At 44.1% G+C, this 18422-nt stretch overlaps 1 protein-coding gene across 2 annotated transcripts in view; it reads right to left on the bottom strand.

The window, feature by feature from the left end:
* Positions 1 to 18422, bottom strand: part of LOC124596204 (division abnormally delayed protein-like) — a 1031505-nt gene that overhangs the window by 646506 nt on the left and 366577 nt on the right. For both annotated transcript variants that reach the window (XM_047135253.1, XM_047135252.1), the window contains exon 3: positions 14384 to 14691. In XM_047135253.1, coding sequence (XP_046991209.1) covers positions 14384 to 14691 — 308 coding nt within the window. The remainder of the gene's footprint in view (positions 1 to 14383; positions 14692 to 18422) is intronic.

Below are 18422 nucleotides of genomic sequence, written 5' to 3' on the forward strand. Positions count from 1 at the left end.
AACAAGAAAAAAAAATGACCAGTAAACATGTGCTCTAAAATGCGTACCTTAAAAGTTATGAGCACTTCATTAAAAGAGATGTGTTTCACAACAGCGAAGATGAATAGGTGCTCATAGCTCTTAAGTTATGCGTTTTAGGGCAATGTTTACTGGACTTTTTTTTCTTGTTTTAGTCCACACTATCACCTACCAAAATATAGATAGCAAAGAGATTGCAGTTGAAGAGATTCGTTTCACAGTATCGAAGATCAAGAATTGTTCATAACTGTTGAAATGTTTTAGACCCCACGTGAAAAATTCATACACTCGGACTTCGGAGTGAGATTCATCACATACTGGCAATAAAAAATATTTCACAAAATTTCGTCCTGAGCTTATTTCGGTTAGTAACGGGGCGTTAAAGATTGGCAATCTTGTGTAATCTGCAGAACTCATCTGACAACGCACACCTACTGAGTATTTTGGAGTAAGGGCCGAGTGGCCCCCGGCTGCTCGTTATAGAGTGATAACGTAATTATTATTTATTCCGTTTCTTACCTCAGTCACCCTTGTTTCTGTGAAACCACCATCGAAACAATGAATTAGCCTACAATATGCAATAGCCAAGACATACAACATTAAAAAAAAAAAAAAAACAGAGTAATGCAAGAACCCTCAGATGCAAAAGTACTGTGAAGTAGTTGCCGTCGCTGAGGCTAAAGATTAACAATTAAGCATAGAGTACCGCTTTCCCACTGAAGCCGGCCGCAGTGGCCGAGCGGTTCTAGGCGCTTCAGTCCGTAACCGCGCTGCTGCTACGGTCGGCCGGCCGAAGTGGCCGTGCGGTTAAAGGCGCTGCAGTCTGGAACCGCAAGACCGCTACGGTCGCAGGTTCGAATCCTGCCTCGGGCATGGATGTTTGTGATGTCCTTAGGTTAGTTAGGTTTAACTAGGTCTAAGTTCTAGGGGACTAATAACCTCAGCAGTTGAGTCCCATAGTGCTCAGAGCCATTTGAACCATTTTTTTGCTACGGTCGCAGGTTCGAATCCTGCCTCGGGCATGGATGTGTGTGGTGTCCTTAGGTTAGTTAGGTTTAAGTAGTTCTAAGTCTAGGGGACTGATGGCCTAAGATGTTAAGCCCCATAGGGCTTAGAGCCATTTGAACCATTTGAATCTCCCACTGAATTTGGGGAACCCATACAAGAGTTGGTTATCGGTCAACTCTTCATTGATAAATGTATACATGCTGCTGTCACTATTAAATTACAACTAACAGTGCCTGTGAAACAAATCTGACCAGAAATGACTGCAAGGTTGACAGTGAAGAGTAAAGTGGACGTTAGTGTTGTTAACAGCAAATACCGTGACTCCAAACAAGACACACGTGCATAAAGTCGACATCTGTACCGTTGTGCACTATTTTCAGTGCAGTAAATATAAAATGCTAGTTGGATAAAGACACAAAAAGGAACCCAATAACCCTGTAACGAGCCGCCTGGCACCGTGAGTCTCTCATACCAAGCCGGCCGGGGTGGCCGAGCGGTTCTAGACGCTTCAGTCTGGAACCGCGCGACAGCTACGGTCGCAGGTTCGAATCCTGCCTTGGGCATGGATGTGTGTGACGTCCTTACGTTAGTTAGGTTTAAGTAGTTCTAAGTTCTAGGGGACTGATGACCTCAGACGTTAAATCCCATAGTGCTCAGAGCCATTTGAATTTTTCTCATACCAAAACACTCAGAAGGTACCCCACAACATGCTCTGAAAGTTAGTCGGTGGAGTTCTGGTTCTCCGTGGTTCACACTGTTGTGCGAAACATACGGACGAAAGAAACTTTCCATGATGTGTCACTCACAAGTAATACAGCTGGACGAAACTTGGGCCATACATAGAAGGAACTGCCACAGTATAGCACAGAAGGTAACTGAAAGAAATACGCAGTGAGACAAACAGGAGTGACACTATCATTCAAAGACAATAATGACACTGAAGCCACCTCGTACAGGGAAAGCGGACAAAAAACCATATGTTAAGTCAGAACATGGGCGAAAGTCTGCGTCGAGTGTTCATGACCGACGGTCTTTGAAAAGGATTGTGAGGAAACAGAAAGAGGACGACAGCTGCAAAAAGTCACTGCAGAACTTAATGTCGCGTTCGAGAACCCTGACAGGACCAAAACAACGCGAAGAGAACTCCGCAAGCAGGGAACTGCACGGCGGGCTGGAATTCCAAATCCACTGATCAGTGATGCAAATGCCCCTAAGAGAAAACCGTGGCTCCGAAGCCACAAAAGCTGGGCTGTGGAGCAATGGAAGAAAGTCACTTAGTCGGATGGGTCTTGTTCAGCACTGTTTCCAGCTTCTGGTCTAGTCTACGTTGCAAGTGTTAGTGGAGCAATGGAGAAAGTCACTTTGTCGGATGGCTCTTGTTCAGCACTGTTTCCAACTTCAGGTCGAGTCTACGTCCCAAGACTGAAACAAGGCGGTGGTGGCGGGGTGGGAGGGAGTGGGAACGACGATTATTTCGGCAGCCATATAGTGGTGCTCCATGGGCTCCATGCTAAGTCGCATTACTGTCTAGGACTATGTGACCAATTTGGCTGGTCATGTCTGTACCATGATACAATCTTTGTTTCCCAAAGGTGATGCTGTGTTCCAAAAGGACAGGGCTCCTTTTCACACGGCTCGCATCGTCCGGGACTCGCTCTATGATCAAGAGGATGAATTGTCTCATTCCCCCTGGCCACCAGAGATATCAGATCTCAATATTATTGAGTCTCCGTGATCTACTTTTGAGGAAAGAGTGCGTTATCGCAATGCACATCCATCGTCGTTACCTGGACTTGCCACTGTTTTTCAGGAAGAATTAGTAAGACCCCCTCGAAAACCATACAGGACCTGTATTTATGCATTTCGAGAGCACTGGAAGCTGCTTCGAATGCCAACGGTTTTCCTACTCCGTATTAGATATAGCAATGTGTTTATTGAGGACCGTTGGTTTAGCTGTTCCGCCTCATGCGGCAGTAACGACGTCACGTTACCGCAAGTAAGTCGTGTGAGGAACCGCCCGCGGACCACGAGGAAGTCAATTTCCTTGGTTCAGGCAGCCGACTAAAGAAGATCATCGCCAGAAACGTTGCGACCCATCACCACTTGCCCAGAAATGAAAGTGACAAAAGTAGGAGCTTCAGATGGTCAAATGGTTCAACAAATGGTTCAAATGGCTGTGAGCACTATGCGACATAACTTCTGAGGTCATCAGTCCCCAAGAACTTAGAACTACTAAAACCTAACTAACCTAAGGACATCACACACACAAACCGAGGCAGGATTGGAACCTGCGACCGTAGCGGTCTCGCGCTTACAGACTGTAGCGCCTAGAACCGCTCGGCCACCCCGGCCGGCCCAGATGGTCAGACGTTCGGAAATATATATATATATATATATCATTTTTGGCACGGATCGAGTGTGGAGTGAGCTATTTATGTTAGCCTACTTTCAAGGCAGCTGTTTGCATAGTGGCTGGCGTACAGAATGGTAACCCGAGGGTCGTGGGTTGGAATCCTTACGCAGAACCTTTATTAAATTTCGGTTTTTACGTTATTTGCACAGCAAATAAAAGTAAATGATGTGCAGTATATTCTGTTTAGCAGGATTTTCATACCATGCATTAAGAGGAAAGGCAAAGGAAAGTTTGGGTTCGGAAATAAATTTACAGAAAGGGATTGAAAAGCGTACACGAGAGCTTCGTGCATAAAATTACTTAATTTTATTGTTTTGCAATTGAGCTACACCTCCTGCAGTGATATTCATCGTAAAAACAGGGAAAGCAGTGATTTTCTTGGCATCCTGTACACGCAGTAAACGCCGGCTTTTCACAATTCCATGGTGGTTTTAAAGTTTCTGTAGAAAAACAAACGTGGTTTCTATTCATAAAAGATTGTACCTCATCGTACAATGTGCAGCAAACCACGCGTTACGTATTATTTCCCCAAATATTGGCCAGGTTAGCTATTGACGTGCAGTGAAATGTATTTCGATGCAGTCTTCTCGGAACGCGATTTCTTTTCCTCTGTCTGGAAGAGATAAGAATAGTTCCCAAACTTCTTGAAAATTCTTTAACTGACGATAAAGATAGACATCGCAGGGTTGCACATGAAATGGGTTTAAAGGAAACCTATCTTGGAAATTTATTTCTACTTTATGCGTAGGGACTCAAACACATGACCCTCGAATTACCGGTCTGTACTCTTTTCGCTGCGTCACTAGCTGCCTGATTCCAAAGCGAGCATAAATGACTCATGCCTCACCCGACACACACACCTTATATGTTTTTTTTTTATTTTTTTCTAAGACCATCTGGAACTCCTACTTCGGTCACTTTCATTTTTGGCCAAGACCTCCACACACCACAAACTTGGAAGAATTCGGTGATACCAAATGCGAGCGGTCCCCTCGTGACCTCATGCTACTGTACTGCTGCAATGGAAGATCCAGTTTGCAGTGCTTGACAATAGATGGTAGACTTGAGAAATCTCCTCTGGAACCCTTTGAACGGGTTTACGTAATTATTATGTGACAGAGGGAGAACTAGAATTGCACGTGTCTGTTCCTTCTAATTTGTTTATGTTCTTGTCGACTTTAAAGTTCATCTAGTGTAAGGATCAAAAGATTTAAGTTGTATTAAGGTTTGATTGGTGGAATTTGGGCTCATCTTTAGGATACAAGAGTATTTAGAGGAGCTGAAGCTGATACTGACAATTTTTTAGTGAAATTCATGATTAAAGTTGCTACGAGGTTTCTGAGGAAGTAACCAGGAATTTTTGAATGTCAGCTGTTAGAACAAACCGGCATCAGACATCTGTATGAGATGGGAATAGATAATTACGTTAGAGATAAAACAGGCGATACAGAACTGGTCTGGAATAAGTTAAAGGAAACCTTAATATAACACTGCTAAGGAAATATATGGGACACAAAACTTACGAAATCTGGATCGGTTGAAATTATGGCGTGATGAACTCAAGCAAGTCATAGTGAAAAAAAAACACTAATAAATAAAATAAAAATGAAACTGTATCTGGCTTGGATTAACGGAAATAAAGCGGAAGGTTCGGTATAGTATAAAAAACAGAGTGCTAGTTTGCAAACTTACTAGACAAGCCAACGGAGATAGCAGGGATAGAACTGTTAAAAAGATTGGAATATGATTAACTAGAGCTCAGAAGTTTGGGTTAAAACTATTCCCAAACTAGCGTACTGAAATCAGTGTCAAAAGAAAGACTGATATAACACCACGAAAGAAACGATTGCAGTATTACAAGCAAGTATTAGTCAGTGGAGACGAGCACTCCTTAGGAACGTGTGATAGGACCGTTGCTGTTTACAATATATATAAATGTCCTAGCAGAAAGCGTCGGATGCTCTTTGAGGCTATTCGCAAATGATGCAGTTGTCTATATCAAAGTAGTAACCCCAGAAGATAGTAAGAATTTGCAGAACGACTTTGCAGAGAATTGATGATAGGTGCCGGCTCTGGTAGTTGACCCTGAACTAAAAATAAATTTAACATATTGCGCATACATAGGAAAAGATATCCACTACTGTACAGCTACACTATTGATGACAAACAGCTGAAGACAGCGCCTGCCGTAAAATATCTAGGCGTAACTATCGAGAGCGACCTTAAGTGGAATGACCATATAAGACAGATAGTGGGAAAAGTAGATGCCAGACTAAGATTCATCGGAAAAATCTTAAGGAATTGTAACTCATCCACGAGATAAGTGGCTTATAAGGCGCTTGTTCGCCCGATTCTTGAGTGATGTTCATCTGTCTGGGATCCCTAGCATGTAGGACTGATAAAGGAGATAGAGAAGATCCAACGCAGTGCGTTTCGTCACGGGATCGTTTATCTGACGAGAGAGCGTTACGGAGATGCTAAAGAAACTCCACTAGCAGACGTTACAAGAGAGATGTGCATCACGGAGAGAGTTACTATTGAAATTTCGGAACAGCACGTCTCAGGAGGAGTCGAACAACATATTACTTCCCCCACATACATCTCGCGTATTGACCACGAGGAGAAAATTCCAGAAATTAGAGCCAATACAGTGGCTGACCGACAATCATTCTTCCCACGCACTATTCGCGTGTGGAACAGGATTTTTTTTTTTTCCATTTTGTTCGATATAGTTCGTTGCGTGTGGTCTGCGCGGACGTGACAAGACATGCGTTCAAGTTGATCGTTGAATCCTCGACTCAGTTTTTTATTACAGAGAGCACACAGCCCTCTGACCGAACAGGCTGAGCTACCGTGCCGGGAAAATATTAAGCGCTGCACAAGGTTTGAACTCATAACCTTTCGCTTAGTAGCCAAACACCTTCACCATTACGCTAACACAGCTCGTCATAGTGGTACCGAAAGTACCCTCCACCACACACCATTAGGTGACTTGCGGATCATGATGTAGATGTACTGCAGAAATACTGTACATATTGGAGAATACAATGCAGTGAGAATGATGAAGTAGAGTAGGAAAGTATATAGAAGGAGGCCAGCAGTGGGAATGTACGGATGAAACAAATCTGGAACGTAAAAAATATACCAGTATTAAATCGGAAAAGAGCTTTTTACAGATCTTAAATGATACTTGGTGGTTGTAGAGAATTCTAGAGGAATGGAAGATAGCAAGAATCGTAAGTGTATATAAGAAAGGAGATAAAAAGAAATATCCAAATTATATGGGTATATTCACTTCAAATGCTGCTCATCAAATCTACTTGTCTACATCTACATACATAGTCCGCAAGCCACCGTGTGGTGCATGGCGGAGGGTGTCCTGTACCACTACTAGTCATTTCCTTTTCTGTTCTACTCGCAAACAGAGCGAGGGAAAAACCACTACCTATATGACTCCGTATGACCCCAAATCTCTCTAATCTTATCATCATTGTCCTTACGCGGACTGTTCGTTGGCGGCAGTAGAATCGTACGGCAATCGGCCTCAAATGCCAGTTCTCTAAATTTTCTCGATAGTGCCCCTGCAACAGAACATCGCCTGCCCTCTAGCGATTCCCATTTGAGCTCGCGAAGCATCTCCATGAACACTTGCGTGTTGTTCGAACGTACCGGTAACAAATCTAGCAGCCAGCCTCTAAACTGCTTCGATGTCTTCCTTTAATCCGACCTGGCACGGATCCCAAGCACTCGAAAGGACTCGACAATGGGTCGCACCGGCGTCCTACATGCGGGCTCCTTTACAGATCAACCACACGTTCCTAAATTCTCCCATTCGCCGTCCCTACGACCGTCCTTACGTGCTCATCCACTTTATACTCCTTTAAACGTTACGCCTATGTGTTTGATCGACGTGACTATGTCGAGCAGCATACTACTAATATTGAATTCAAAGATTATGAGTTCGGTTGTCCTACTCATCTGCGTTAGCTTGCGCTTTTCTACATTTAGAGCTAGCTGCCATTCACCACACCAACTAGCAATTTTGTCTCAGTCATCTTGTAACCCACAACCACTCAAATAACTAAAGGAATAAAGGGCTGTAGTTAACTATAACATTTGGGTTGCATTCAAAAAGTTCACTTAGATCACAGAATCATCAGCAAACAGCCACAGACTGCTGCATACCCTGTCCTCCAGATCATTTATGTATACAGAAAAAACAGCTGTTCTATCACACTTCTCTGGGGCACTCCTGACGATACCCATGCATGTGATAAACACTCTCAGTCGAGGAAAACTTACTGGGTTGTTCTGTTCCCATCATTAAACGGAAATCAGGATTTTTAAGAGAGGAGCAATGTGGCTTCGTGAAGTCAGGTCCTGTGCAGATGCACCCACATCCACACGATTACTCTGCAGCTCACTTACGTGCCTGGCAGAGGGTTCATCGAATGACGTAACATTCTTCTAAGGCAATTAATAAAGGAAGAGAGTTCAATAAGCCAGTATTTCTGCCCTTCCTTGACTATGAGTAGGCCTTCGACGAGGTAGAGAGGATGAAATTATGTGAAATACTTACTGACTCCAATGTACCTACGAATTTGTTGATTATCATTAAATTACTGTACTATAGCATTAAAATTAGTGTAAACGAAGAGTTATTGACTATTAACCAGGGATTAAAACAAGGATGTGGACTCTCGCCAATCCTTTTTGGCATATATATCAACAAGTTTTAGAAGAGTGCATTTCCGAAAACTCCAAGACAATGGAAATGTGAAGGAACAAATTTGTCAACAATGTTTTATTTGCGGACGACCAAGTTCTCCTAGAAGCGCTTTACATGAGAATTGGTTGAATTGAATAATGTGTTACCAAGTTATCGAACGCCTATGTCCGTTAAGAAAACAGAAGTAATGGCCGTGGAAGGTAAACGCGTAAGAAGAGCAAAAAAGGCGGTGAACAAGAAGATAATAGAACATGTGAATTTGTTCAATTATCACGGGAAAGAGATATCAATATACAAAACTGATTCAGGTGTGGTTCAGAATATGCGGTAATATAAATCTGTAAAGGGTTGTATAGACGGTACCTTTGCCCATAAAGTAATGCACCACTTTTTTTTCTTCAGCAATTCTTTATTAAACATAATGAGAATTACACACACGAAAAGAATGGTGTTTTATACACACACCCTATTTTTCCACTTAATTTCGGTGCCGTTCTATGGCCTTCTTCAAAGAAACAGGGGCATGTGTGCCCTGTTGGTACCAATCTATGCCCTGGTGGCGGAACCACAGCTTCACTGTGTGAATCACCCCTCATCGTCCTCAATAATTCTTCTACGAATGGCATCCTTTAATGGCCCAAAGAAATGGAAGTCCGAGGGGGCTAGGTCAGGTGTGATAGCCGCGGATGGTCTGCTCGACCGCTGCAAATAGTGGAGGTCCGCCGGACAGCCTTCTGATGACCTCATCCTCCCTGCCCATCCACTAACTATTCTTCTATCCACAGCAGCTCCTCCATAGACTTTGCTCAAGGGGTTGTGAATATTCTCCGAGTTTCTTTCTCTGCAGTAAGAAATTCATTGGCGGCACGTTCCTTGTAGCGTAAATCACCTACAGACCATACTTTGAAATTGTAGTGACGGAAACTTGGCGCTCTCACTCAGGAGACTTCAAATAATACACTACTGGCCATTAAAATTGCTACACCACGAAGATGACGTGCTACAGACGCGAAATTTAACCGACAGGAAGAAGATGCTGTGATAAATGATAAGCTTTTCAGAGCATTCGCACAAGGTTGGCGCCGGTGGCGACACCTACAACGTGCTGACATGAGGAAAGTTTCCAACCGATTTCTCATACACAAACAGCAGTTGACTGGCGTTGCCTGGTGAAACGTTGTTGTGATGCCTCGTGTAAGGAGGAGAAATGCGGATCACGTTTCCGACTTTGATAAAGGTCGGATTTTAGCCTATCGCGATTGCGGTTTGTCGTATCGCGTCATTGCTGCTCGCGTTGGTCGATATCCAATTAATGTTAGCAGAATATGGAATCGGTGGGTTCAGGGGGGTAATACGGAACGCCGTACTGGATCCCAACGGCCTCGTATCACTAGCAGTCGAGATGACAGGCATCTTATCCGCATGACTGTAACGGGTCGTGCAGCCACGTCTCGGTCCCTGAGTGAACATATGGGGACGTTTGCAAGACAACAACCATCTGCACGAACAGTTCGACGACGTTTGAAGCAGCATGGACTATCAGCTCGGAGATAATGGCTGCGGTTACCCTTGACGCTGCATCACAGGCAGGAGCGCCTGCGATGGTGTACTCAACGACGAACCTGTGTGCACGAATGGCAAGATGTCGTTTTTTCGGATGAATCCAGGTTGTGTTTACAGCATCATGATGGTCGCATCCGTGTTTGGCGACATCACGGTGAACGCACATTTGAAGCGTGTATTTGTCATCGCCATACTGGCGTATCACCCGGCGTGATGGTATGGGGTGTCATTGGTTACACGTGTCTGTCACCTCTTGTTCGCATTGACGGCACTTTGAACAGTGGACATTACATTTCAGATGTGTTACGACCCATGGTTATACCCTTCATTCGATCCCTGCGAAACCCTACATTTCAGCAGGATAATGCACGCCGGCCAGTGTGGCCACGCGGTTAAAGGCGCTTCAGTCTGGAACCGCGCGACCGCTACGGTCGCAGGTTCGAATCCTGCCTCGGGCATGGATGTGTGTGATGTCCTTAGGTTAGTTAAGTTTAAGTAGTTCTAAGTTCTAGGGGACTGATGACCTCAAATGTTAAGTCCCATAGTGCTCAGAGCCATTTGAACCATTTTTTGATAATGCACGACCGCATGTTGCAGGTCCTGTAGCGGCCTTTCTGGATACAGAAAATGTTCGACTGCTGCCCTGGCCAGCACATTCTCCAGGTCCCTCACCAATTGAAAACGTCTGGTCAATGGTGGCCGAGCAACTGGCTCGTCACAATACGGTAGTCAGTACTCTTGATGAACAGTGGTATCGTGTTGAAGCTGCATGGGCAGCTGTACCTGTACACACCATCCAAGCTCTGTTTGGCTCAATGCCCAGGCGTATTAAGGCCGTTATTACGGCCAGAGGTGGTTGTTCTGGGTACTGATTTCTCAGGATCTATGCACCCAAATTGCGTGAAAATGTAATCACATGTCAGTTCTAGTATAATATATTTGTCCAAGGAATACCTGTTTATCATTTGCATTTCTTCTTTGTGTAGAAATTGTAATGGCCAGTAGTGTAGATACATAACGTTTCGCATTCATAGCATTGTTTTCGGCTGAGAAAAAACATGCGGTGCATCACTTTCTGGGCAACTCTCGTATGAGGAAAGAGTTAACGCTAAGACTGGATAAAGTGATGGCTGAGCCTGTTTAACGCACGATAGTGAAAAATAGATTCTAATGAAAGCAGAGGAGAGGAACGAACAATTGAGACAGATGAAATGAGGCTCCTGAGGTCACTTCCTGGACTAAAGATAAGAGACGGAGTGCGAAGACGTAAGACAACTAGTACAATGAATGAAAAGAATAATGACAGAAGAGTTTAGGGACTACAAAAAAAACATGGTATGGCTATATCAAGAGGATGCCATGGCGAGCATTCCACTTCAATCAAACTGGAGACCTAGGCACAGGTCGTCCTATGAAGGGAAGGAGCTAACAATTTCGTTAAATTTCTCTGGTTTTGAAACGGACTAACACCCATTCCTTGAAATGGTTGAAGTAAGAAAGCTCCCAGTAAATACAGTTGCAGCAGTTGTACTTCGCTGTGCCGTTTCCGAGCCGTAAAATGCCTGGCATAGCTGCGATCAGGGCGCCAACCTCGGCACAGTAGCGATTAGCATCAAGCCGCCTCCTATGCCGTGTCGCCGTGTCCGGACCAGACAGCCGCCAGCAAATGGATCCCGCCTGACAACGAATAATTAATGCCTCTCCGGCGGCCACGCCCGCCGTTCGCCTTGCTATAGGCCGCTTCTATCCTCCCTGCCATCTGACAGCTCGTAATTGGAACCTGTGACAGTAATTAGACTTGAGGTGAGAGCTTTGGGTCCACGCATTGTAGGTCTCTCTCTCTCTCTCTCTCTCTCTCTCTCAAGTCAATACGGACGAGTGCGTCACGCACTTTAATGTGATTGGCTTGATACCATTTCCACCACACAGAAGATTATTTTTTCCTTTAACAAAAAAAAAGTTAACGTTATGTCGCTTTACGTTAAACGATTCGTTGCGCCGGCCATTTTCAAGCCTGGGATTTGTGCAGATCTGATTTTCGAATTCAATTTTCTAGGAGATCGATGGCTGGAATTAACTTTTCACCGTATCCGATTGAAAAAGAATTTTTGGACGCCGCGTACTTTCCCTGGCAGCATTAAAAACCCACATGGTATTACGGCCAGTTAATGAAAGAGACTTCCAGAGCAGTGGCGAAAGGTAATTAGTTACTCACAAAGCCAACTGGAAATTAACACGCTGGACTGTCGGCACTCCGACTGTATACAAAAAATTTACATCGTTTGTAATGGATATTTTATCAAAGCCTCTACGAATATGGCTGAAAGTGAACACATACAAAATGCTAATGGGGAATAAAAACACTGCACTTTGATAACATGAACTTCAACAGTTTCTATTTCACATCTCTATGGACAAATTATCGATGCCAATTCGTTATTCCTTTCTTCAGAGGACGCACATGCAATTTCTATGTTGACAATTAATGAAACTGTAGGATGATTTGATTACATGTTTGTATCTATTTCAACGTTCCACCGTGTTGCACGATCTTCGCTTTGACTCGCGATATATCCTTAAGTAATCAGAACACCTGCCGTACTGATTTTCTGCAACACAGATCAGATCAGCAGAATGGAAATTATACACCGTGAACAGTCTCCAATTAAGGGCAACCGAAAGAATAACGTTCCAAAAAACTCGAAATTCTTTTATGACGGAATTCGAATGTATATACATTGGAGGATTCTTCGCCAAAATATAATGAGCGAACTCCAAAAAGTGAAGATTCTGTGAGCGTTTGAAGTCAAGCGTACACAGCACAGAACTCCGTTGCCACAAGTCATTATCGATGCCATCACTCCTATTTGTACCGATTTTAGTAAACCTGATTTATTACGGGAGCGTTGTTAGGGCGGTTTTACTCAAAATGTGAAAGAAAGTTTCAGTAGTCTCATTTGGAGATACGCTCAAAAAATAACATCCAGCCAAAGCGAAATCGTCAACATTGCTTCAAGTTTGGCCGTATGTCTATCCAATGTAGGCCACACTCCAGTAGTGCGTGTGGCAAATGCCCTTCAAATGAAAATCGGTGATGAACTGCGCCGATTCTGTGAAGATAGAGACGCCAGCGGCGATGCACTCAGCGACGAAAAGGATGTCTGAGGACGGAAATGAGGGCTTATCAGGTCAAAGTAGCAGAAAGCGGCCATCCACTAGCTGGAAAGATAGTTATTATGGACCAGGCATCGAAGATATCTCGTACGTTTCAAGCTTATATGATAAATACTTGTCAAACTTTAAACGCGTTTTTCTAAAAGCCATGCTTTTCGGCATGGTTGTGTTGCCCACGCTACAATTTTCATCAGATTTTAATAATTTTTTGTCTCCCTTAAAGCAAAATGAATTATTTCAGTTCATCGTAACCGATTTCTTTCTTTTTTTTTTTTGTAGATATGTACTATTTTTCTCTGCTAGAAAAGAGGGGTCAAAAAAATGGCCATTTTTCAAATATCTATAATATCTCCAAAAAATTTTTTTTTGCTAATCCCTACGATGAACTAAAATTATCGCTGTAAGGATGAGGGTGATATGTTAATTTCATGTTTCAGATAACAACAACCGAGTTACAGCGACAACCGTCGAGCTACCTCTTTCAGAGCTGCCTCCGGAAAATCCCAATCACAAAATGAAGATATTAATATTTTTCAACAAAAATGCCGATAAAAACTTCAATTGCGGCAAACCCCATTTGTCTACTACATTCCAGAACAGAGGAAAAAAAAAAAAAGACTGAACTGTCATCTCGCGGCTGGAAAAGTCCCCTTCCATCAGTCACGAGGAACTCTCTCTGGCAGTGTAAACAGTCAAGAGGACGTTCCCGTGGGCGCAGCCAGGGCTGGTTTGTTAAGGGGCTTCAAATTATGTCCATTCAGGGTTCGTATTTTAATCTAATGTCAAGCCAAATCCTACATCAACCGTCGTCATTCTGTATTCATTCAATTCTGTTGCCTTATGATAGTTGACGACGTTTAGATTGCGTAGGTCTTTGATAAAAACTAGATGAAACTGCTGATTATTTCGAATCAATGCGTGTCTGTTTTGGGCTGTTTTTGAGAGGAGCGAACCAAACTTCGATGGCTGGTGTACTGTACCAGCAACGAGGAATAGGAACCGTAGTTTTAGTAAGATTCTGGCTGAACCTGTATTCTAAGCTACAAACCAATGTGTTACATTCTGCGAGCAATCCGAACTGCTTGGACGTTACACGGTAAATGTATGATAGTGTTTTTATCACGAAGTGTTCTTGGCGAACTGAATTCTAGATGATGTTTTGGGATCGTTGAAAATCTTCGTTTATTTTCCATTAAGAATTTTCTTCTAGATGTCTTCAAGAACAGGAACGTTGAAGATGAAAATGTCTAATACAAGAACAAACGAAACATTATGCTGAGCAGTAAACACTGTCCAGCTGCAAAGCTGAAATGTAAACAAGTGCATAAAGATGCAGTTTCTATTTCGAAGTTCATATATGTGAAGGTGAAGTGGTGAAAGACACAGGACAGAACACGGTCATCGATTACATTTCAGATGACAGGCTGTTCCTCAGAGGAAGGATGCCCGCGTACTGTGAACGACGGCTGTACACGTACCTTTTCCTCGAGGTTGGGCGCGGGCACCATGGCGATCATGATGGCCTCGGTGATGCGTCCGTCGAGCGAGCGCAGCACGTCGTCGACGGCGCCGTGGCCCTGGACAGCGACGACGAGCCTCTCAGCAGCCTCGACGTATCCGTTCCACGGCAGGTCCAGCTCGGCCGCGTGCTGCGTCAGGCAGCCGCGCAGCACGTTCAGGCACAGCCCGGCGCAGGGGCGGACGCGCCGCTGCAGCCCGTGGCAGCGCGAGCAGTACGACATGCGGAGCAGCGCCGCGTGGCACTGCGCCTGGGCCGCCGCTCCACCTGTGGCAACACGGCAGCGGTAGAGTTCAGTTACAGCAGACTGAGGCGGCCATGTTGCATACCGAAACAGTGCAGCATCGTGACAGCACATGGCAGGGCATGCAGCACGACTTGCGCAGCACCACTGTGTTGCACTGCACCTGGACTGCCACTCCATCTGTGCCAACACAGCAGTGGTAGAGTTCAGTTACAGCAGTCTGAGGCAATCATGCTGCAAACTGAGGGAGTGCAGCATCATGACAGCACATGGCAGGGCATGCAGCATGAGTTGCACAGCAGTGCAGTGTGGCACTGTGCCTGGGCTGCCGCTACACCTGTGGCAACACGGCAGGGGTGGTGTTCAGTTACATCAGTCTGAGGCAATCATGCTGCAAACTGAGCCAGTGCAGCACCATGACAGCACATGGCAAGGGTTGCAGTACGGCTTGCGCAGCAGTTCAGTGAATATTGCACCTGGGCCACCATTCCACCCGTGGCAGTAGGGGTGATGTTCACTTACAGTGGTCCAAGTCAAGCATGCAGAGCATTCAGTCAGTGCAGCATCATCACAGCTTGTGACAGAGCGAGCAGTTTGGCTAGGGCAACAATGCTGTATTGGCACTGTGTCTTGGTTGTCGCACCACCTATCCCAACACAGAATGGTTGATGTTCAGTTACAGCGACCCTAGGCAGTCTTGCTGTGCACTGAACCAGTGCAGCATCGTTACTGCACATGCTAGCTTGAGCAGTATGACATTAACAGGCAATGCAGCATGGCACTGTGTCTGGGCCGACGTTCCACCTATGCCAAAAGTGGTACTGTTCAGACACAGCACCCTGATGCACCCATTTGCACATCAAGCCAGTTCAGAATCATCACAACATGAGCAGTGTGTCATGTACAGTAGTATGGTGTGGCACTGCATCTGGGCTGCACAGTACGGTTAATGTTCAGTTACTGGAGCCTTGAGCAACCTTGCTACACATTGAGCCAATGCAGCATCTTCACAGCATGTGTCAGCAAGAGTACTATGACATGCGATTTAGTACCCTGTATCACTGTACACTTGGTACACTGCTCCATCTGTGGCAGCAGAGCAGGAATGACGCTTATTTACAGTTGTCTGCAGCAGCCATGCAGTAGTGCAGCCAGACCTGACTCAGTGCAGCATACGACACTGTTAGGATAAAGACACTTGTGGCAACTCACTGTGGCGCAGATTTTCGGCCACTACACATCTGGCCCCAGCGGTACATTCAGGTAAAGTGGCTTGAGGCTCCTAAGCAGCGCCCTGAGATAGTGCAACGTGTCTTTAGCACAAGTAGCATGAAGTGTCCCTGCTTCATAAAAAGCAGGGTGACATGTGTAGTATTGCACTGTGGTATTGTGTCTAGGAGACAGTTTGTTCTAGATATTTACAGAGACATTATGGAACTGTCAATCCCATTTATACACTTCCATGACAAAAAATAATACTCTTTGTTTAGAAGTCAAACGAGAAATGGATTTTTCATGAACCACGATCAAGGCTATACCATGAATGCTTTGATTTGCAGGAAGTATGAGTCTTATTGGTCAAGTGCCATTTGCAGAAGTACCTGGATCTGTTGGTCACAGTGCACAAGAAGAGATTTAAATGCTAGACAAAGAACCAAGTCGTCACTGCATCGAACAGAATTGGTTCAAATGGCTCTGAGCACTATGGGACTTAACTTCTGAGGTCATCTACAACTTAGATCTACTTAAACCTAACTAACCCAAGGACATCACACACATCCATGCCCGAGGCAGGACTCGAACCTGCAACCGTAGCGGTCGCGCGGTTCCAGACTGCAGCGCCTAGAACCTCTCGGCCACGCCGGCCGCCTCGAACAGAATTCACTAACATGAGACACACCCCGCAAAATCCATGGAAAAAATTGATTGGTCGAAATATTGAAGAATAGATGGAGGGTAGAAGTAGATGTTTATCAGAATGAGCAAAAATGTCATAAAGTGGTGGATTCCTCTTTACTTGAAGATACCATCGAGGTAGATATCTAATGTTAACATCAGATGTGGTATACTGAACCTGTTCCCACCACCACTCACAGTTGACAGATTCAAGGAGGTGCAGGCAGATGATGCATATTTTTCTACCTACTGCATCCATATAATAAGCTGCCTTTCACCAAGATACTGCATTAATTGTTGACTACCTGCTTTACAATTTCATATGACAAGGCTACTGTGTTACTAAGTGTCATCAGCAATATCTAGATGAAAGGATACATAACATTCTGTAACAGCAATGTAAGTGTAAGAGTAAACGATTAGGTATCCTAAGTGTTAAGCTGTTGAAGTTTACAATCGACACATTCACTATGGTTAAGGAAGACCACAGATGGATTGACCGCTTAGCACATACATCAGATTTAGGGAGAAACGTAACGAAAGTGCCACTAAAGAAAAGCAGTCGTGTTTACTCATTTGTTACATACGTATATTCCACTGCAATATCTTCAGACTATATTAGATGTTTATAACAGGATCATCTATTCATCACCCCACTTGATTTTGATTACTGTGCCAATCTAAACTGTTAGTAACTGAGCAAAACATTATATTGAAAGTATGTGGAGTCTTATTGTTAACATTATACATTTTGGCAGTTTGATGGCATCCCAGTGTCACAAGCGGAAACATGAATAAAAGGACAAAAAGGAAAGAAAAAACAGAAGTTATGTTGAGATTAATAGGGATAAATTGTAGGAATGGACAATGCATGGAAGGCATAGCATAAGCTGCTCTTAGCGTTTCATATTGTTGCTGTAGAGAGGTGATGGCATAGTCGTAAGGTAAAGTGTTATGGTGGAAAACATGACTGATGATGATAAAGAAGGAATGAGGTTATCATCTACATACCTCTTATAGAATTTAACTTTGTTTATTATGCTATCTTTCAGTTTCAGTATTTTCAAAAATACTTCAGCTGTTAGGAGGGCTTCCTATTGAAAGCCCTAGGTCTTGTTTGTAAATTCTGTTGTCGAAAGAGAAGCAGTTGTGGAATATTAAATTAAGTATGTTTGATTGTCCGGGCTGTTATGCCGTGGTCGGTTGATGAATTCTGTGTCAATTCCCAACGTTTCGTCCCCGTCTGCGGGAGACATCTTCAAGGGGGTCGGTAGCTCGATGAAAGGTCCAACACACCCGCTGGCTCGCTGTAGCGAGCTACAGACCCCCTTGATGATGTCTCCCGCAGACGGGGACGAAACGTTGGGAATTGACACAGAATTCATCAACCGAGCACGGCATAACAGCCCGGATAATCATAATGGACATGACATTTCCGGCCGTGAAAGCCTACATTTAAGTACGTTTACAAACAGCATTTCTTCTGGTGTGCTAATCTTGTTTTTCATTGGGTTTTTTCTTATTATCTAAACTGTTTCATCTACTTCTATACTACTGTACAAGTTTATAATGCCTAGGGATAGAAACTTAGCCTGAGTTGGTACTGTCATGTCATTCATACTGCACCTAACTTCATAGCTGTTCTTTAGGGAATAAGATTTTCAATCGACAAGTCGTGTAGTCCTATTATCAATTTGTGGGCTAGGCTATTGACTGAATTCACAATGAACCTGATGGCTGTGTTGCTCTTACGTGTTTTTGGTTGTGCTGTATCTCTAGGGCTGTTATTCATTCATAGTGGAGAAAAGGTTAGTGCTGTTGCATTTTCTAATTGTAGCTTTAACTTTTGAGGCCAGGA

Source organism: Schistocerca americana, chromosome 2 (genome assembly GCF_021461395.2).
Source record: "Schistocerca americana isolate TAMUIC-IGC-003095 chromosome 2, iqSchAmer2.1, whole genome shotgun sequence".
Classification (NCBI taxonomy): domain Eukaryota; kingdom Metazoa; phylum Arthropoda; class Insecta; order Orthoptera; family Acrididae; genus Schistocerca; species Schistocerca americana.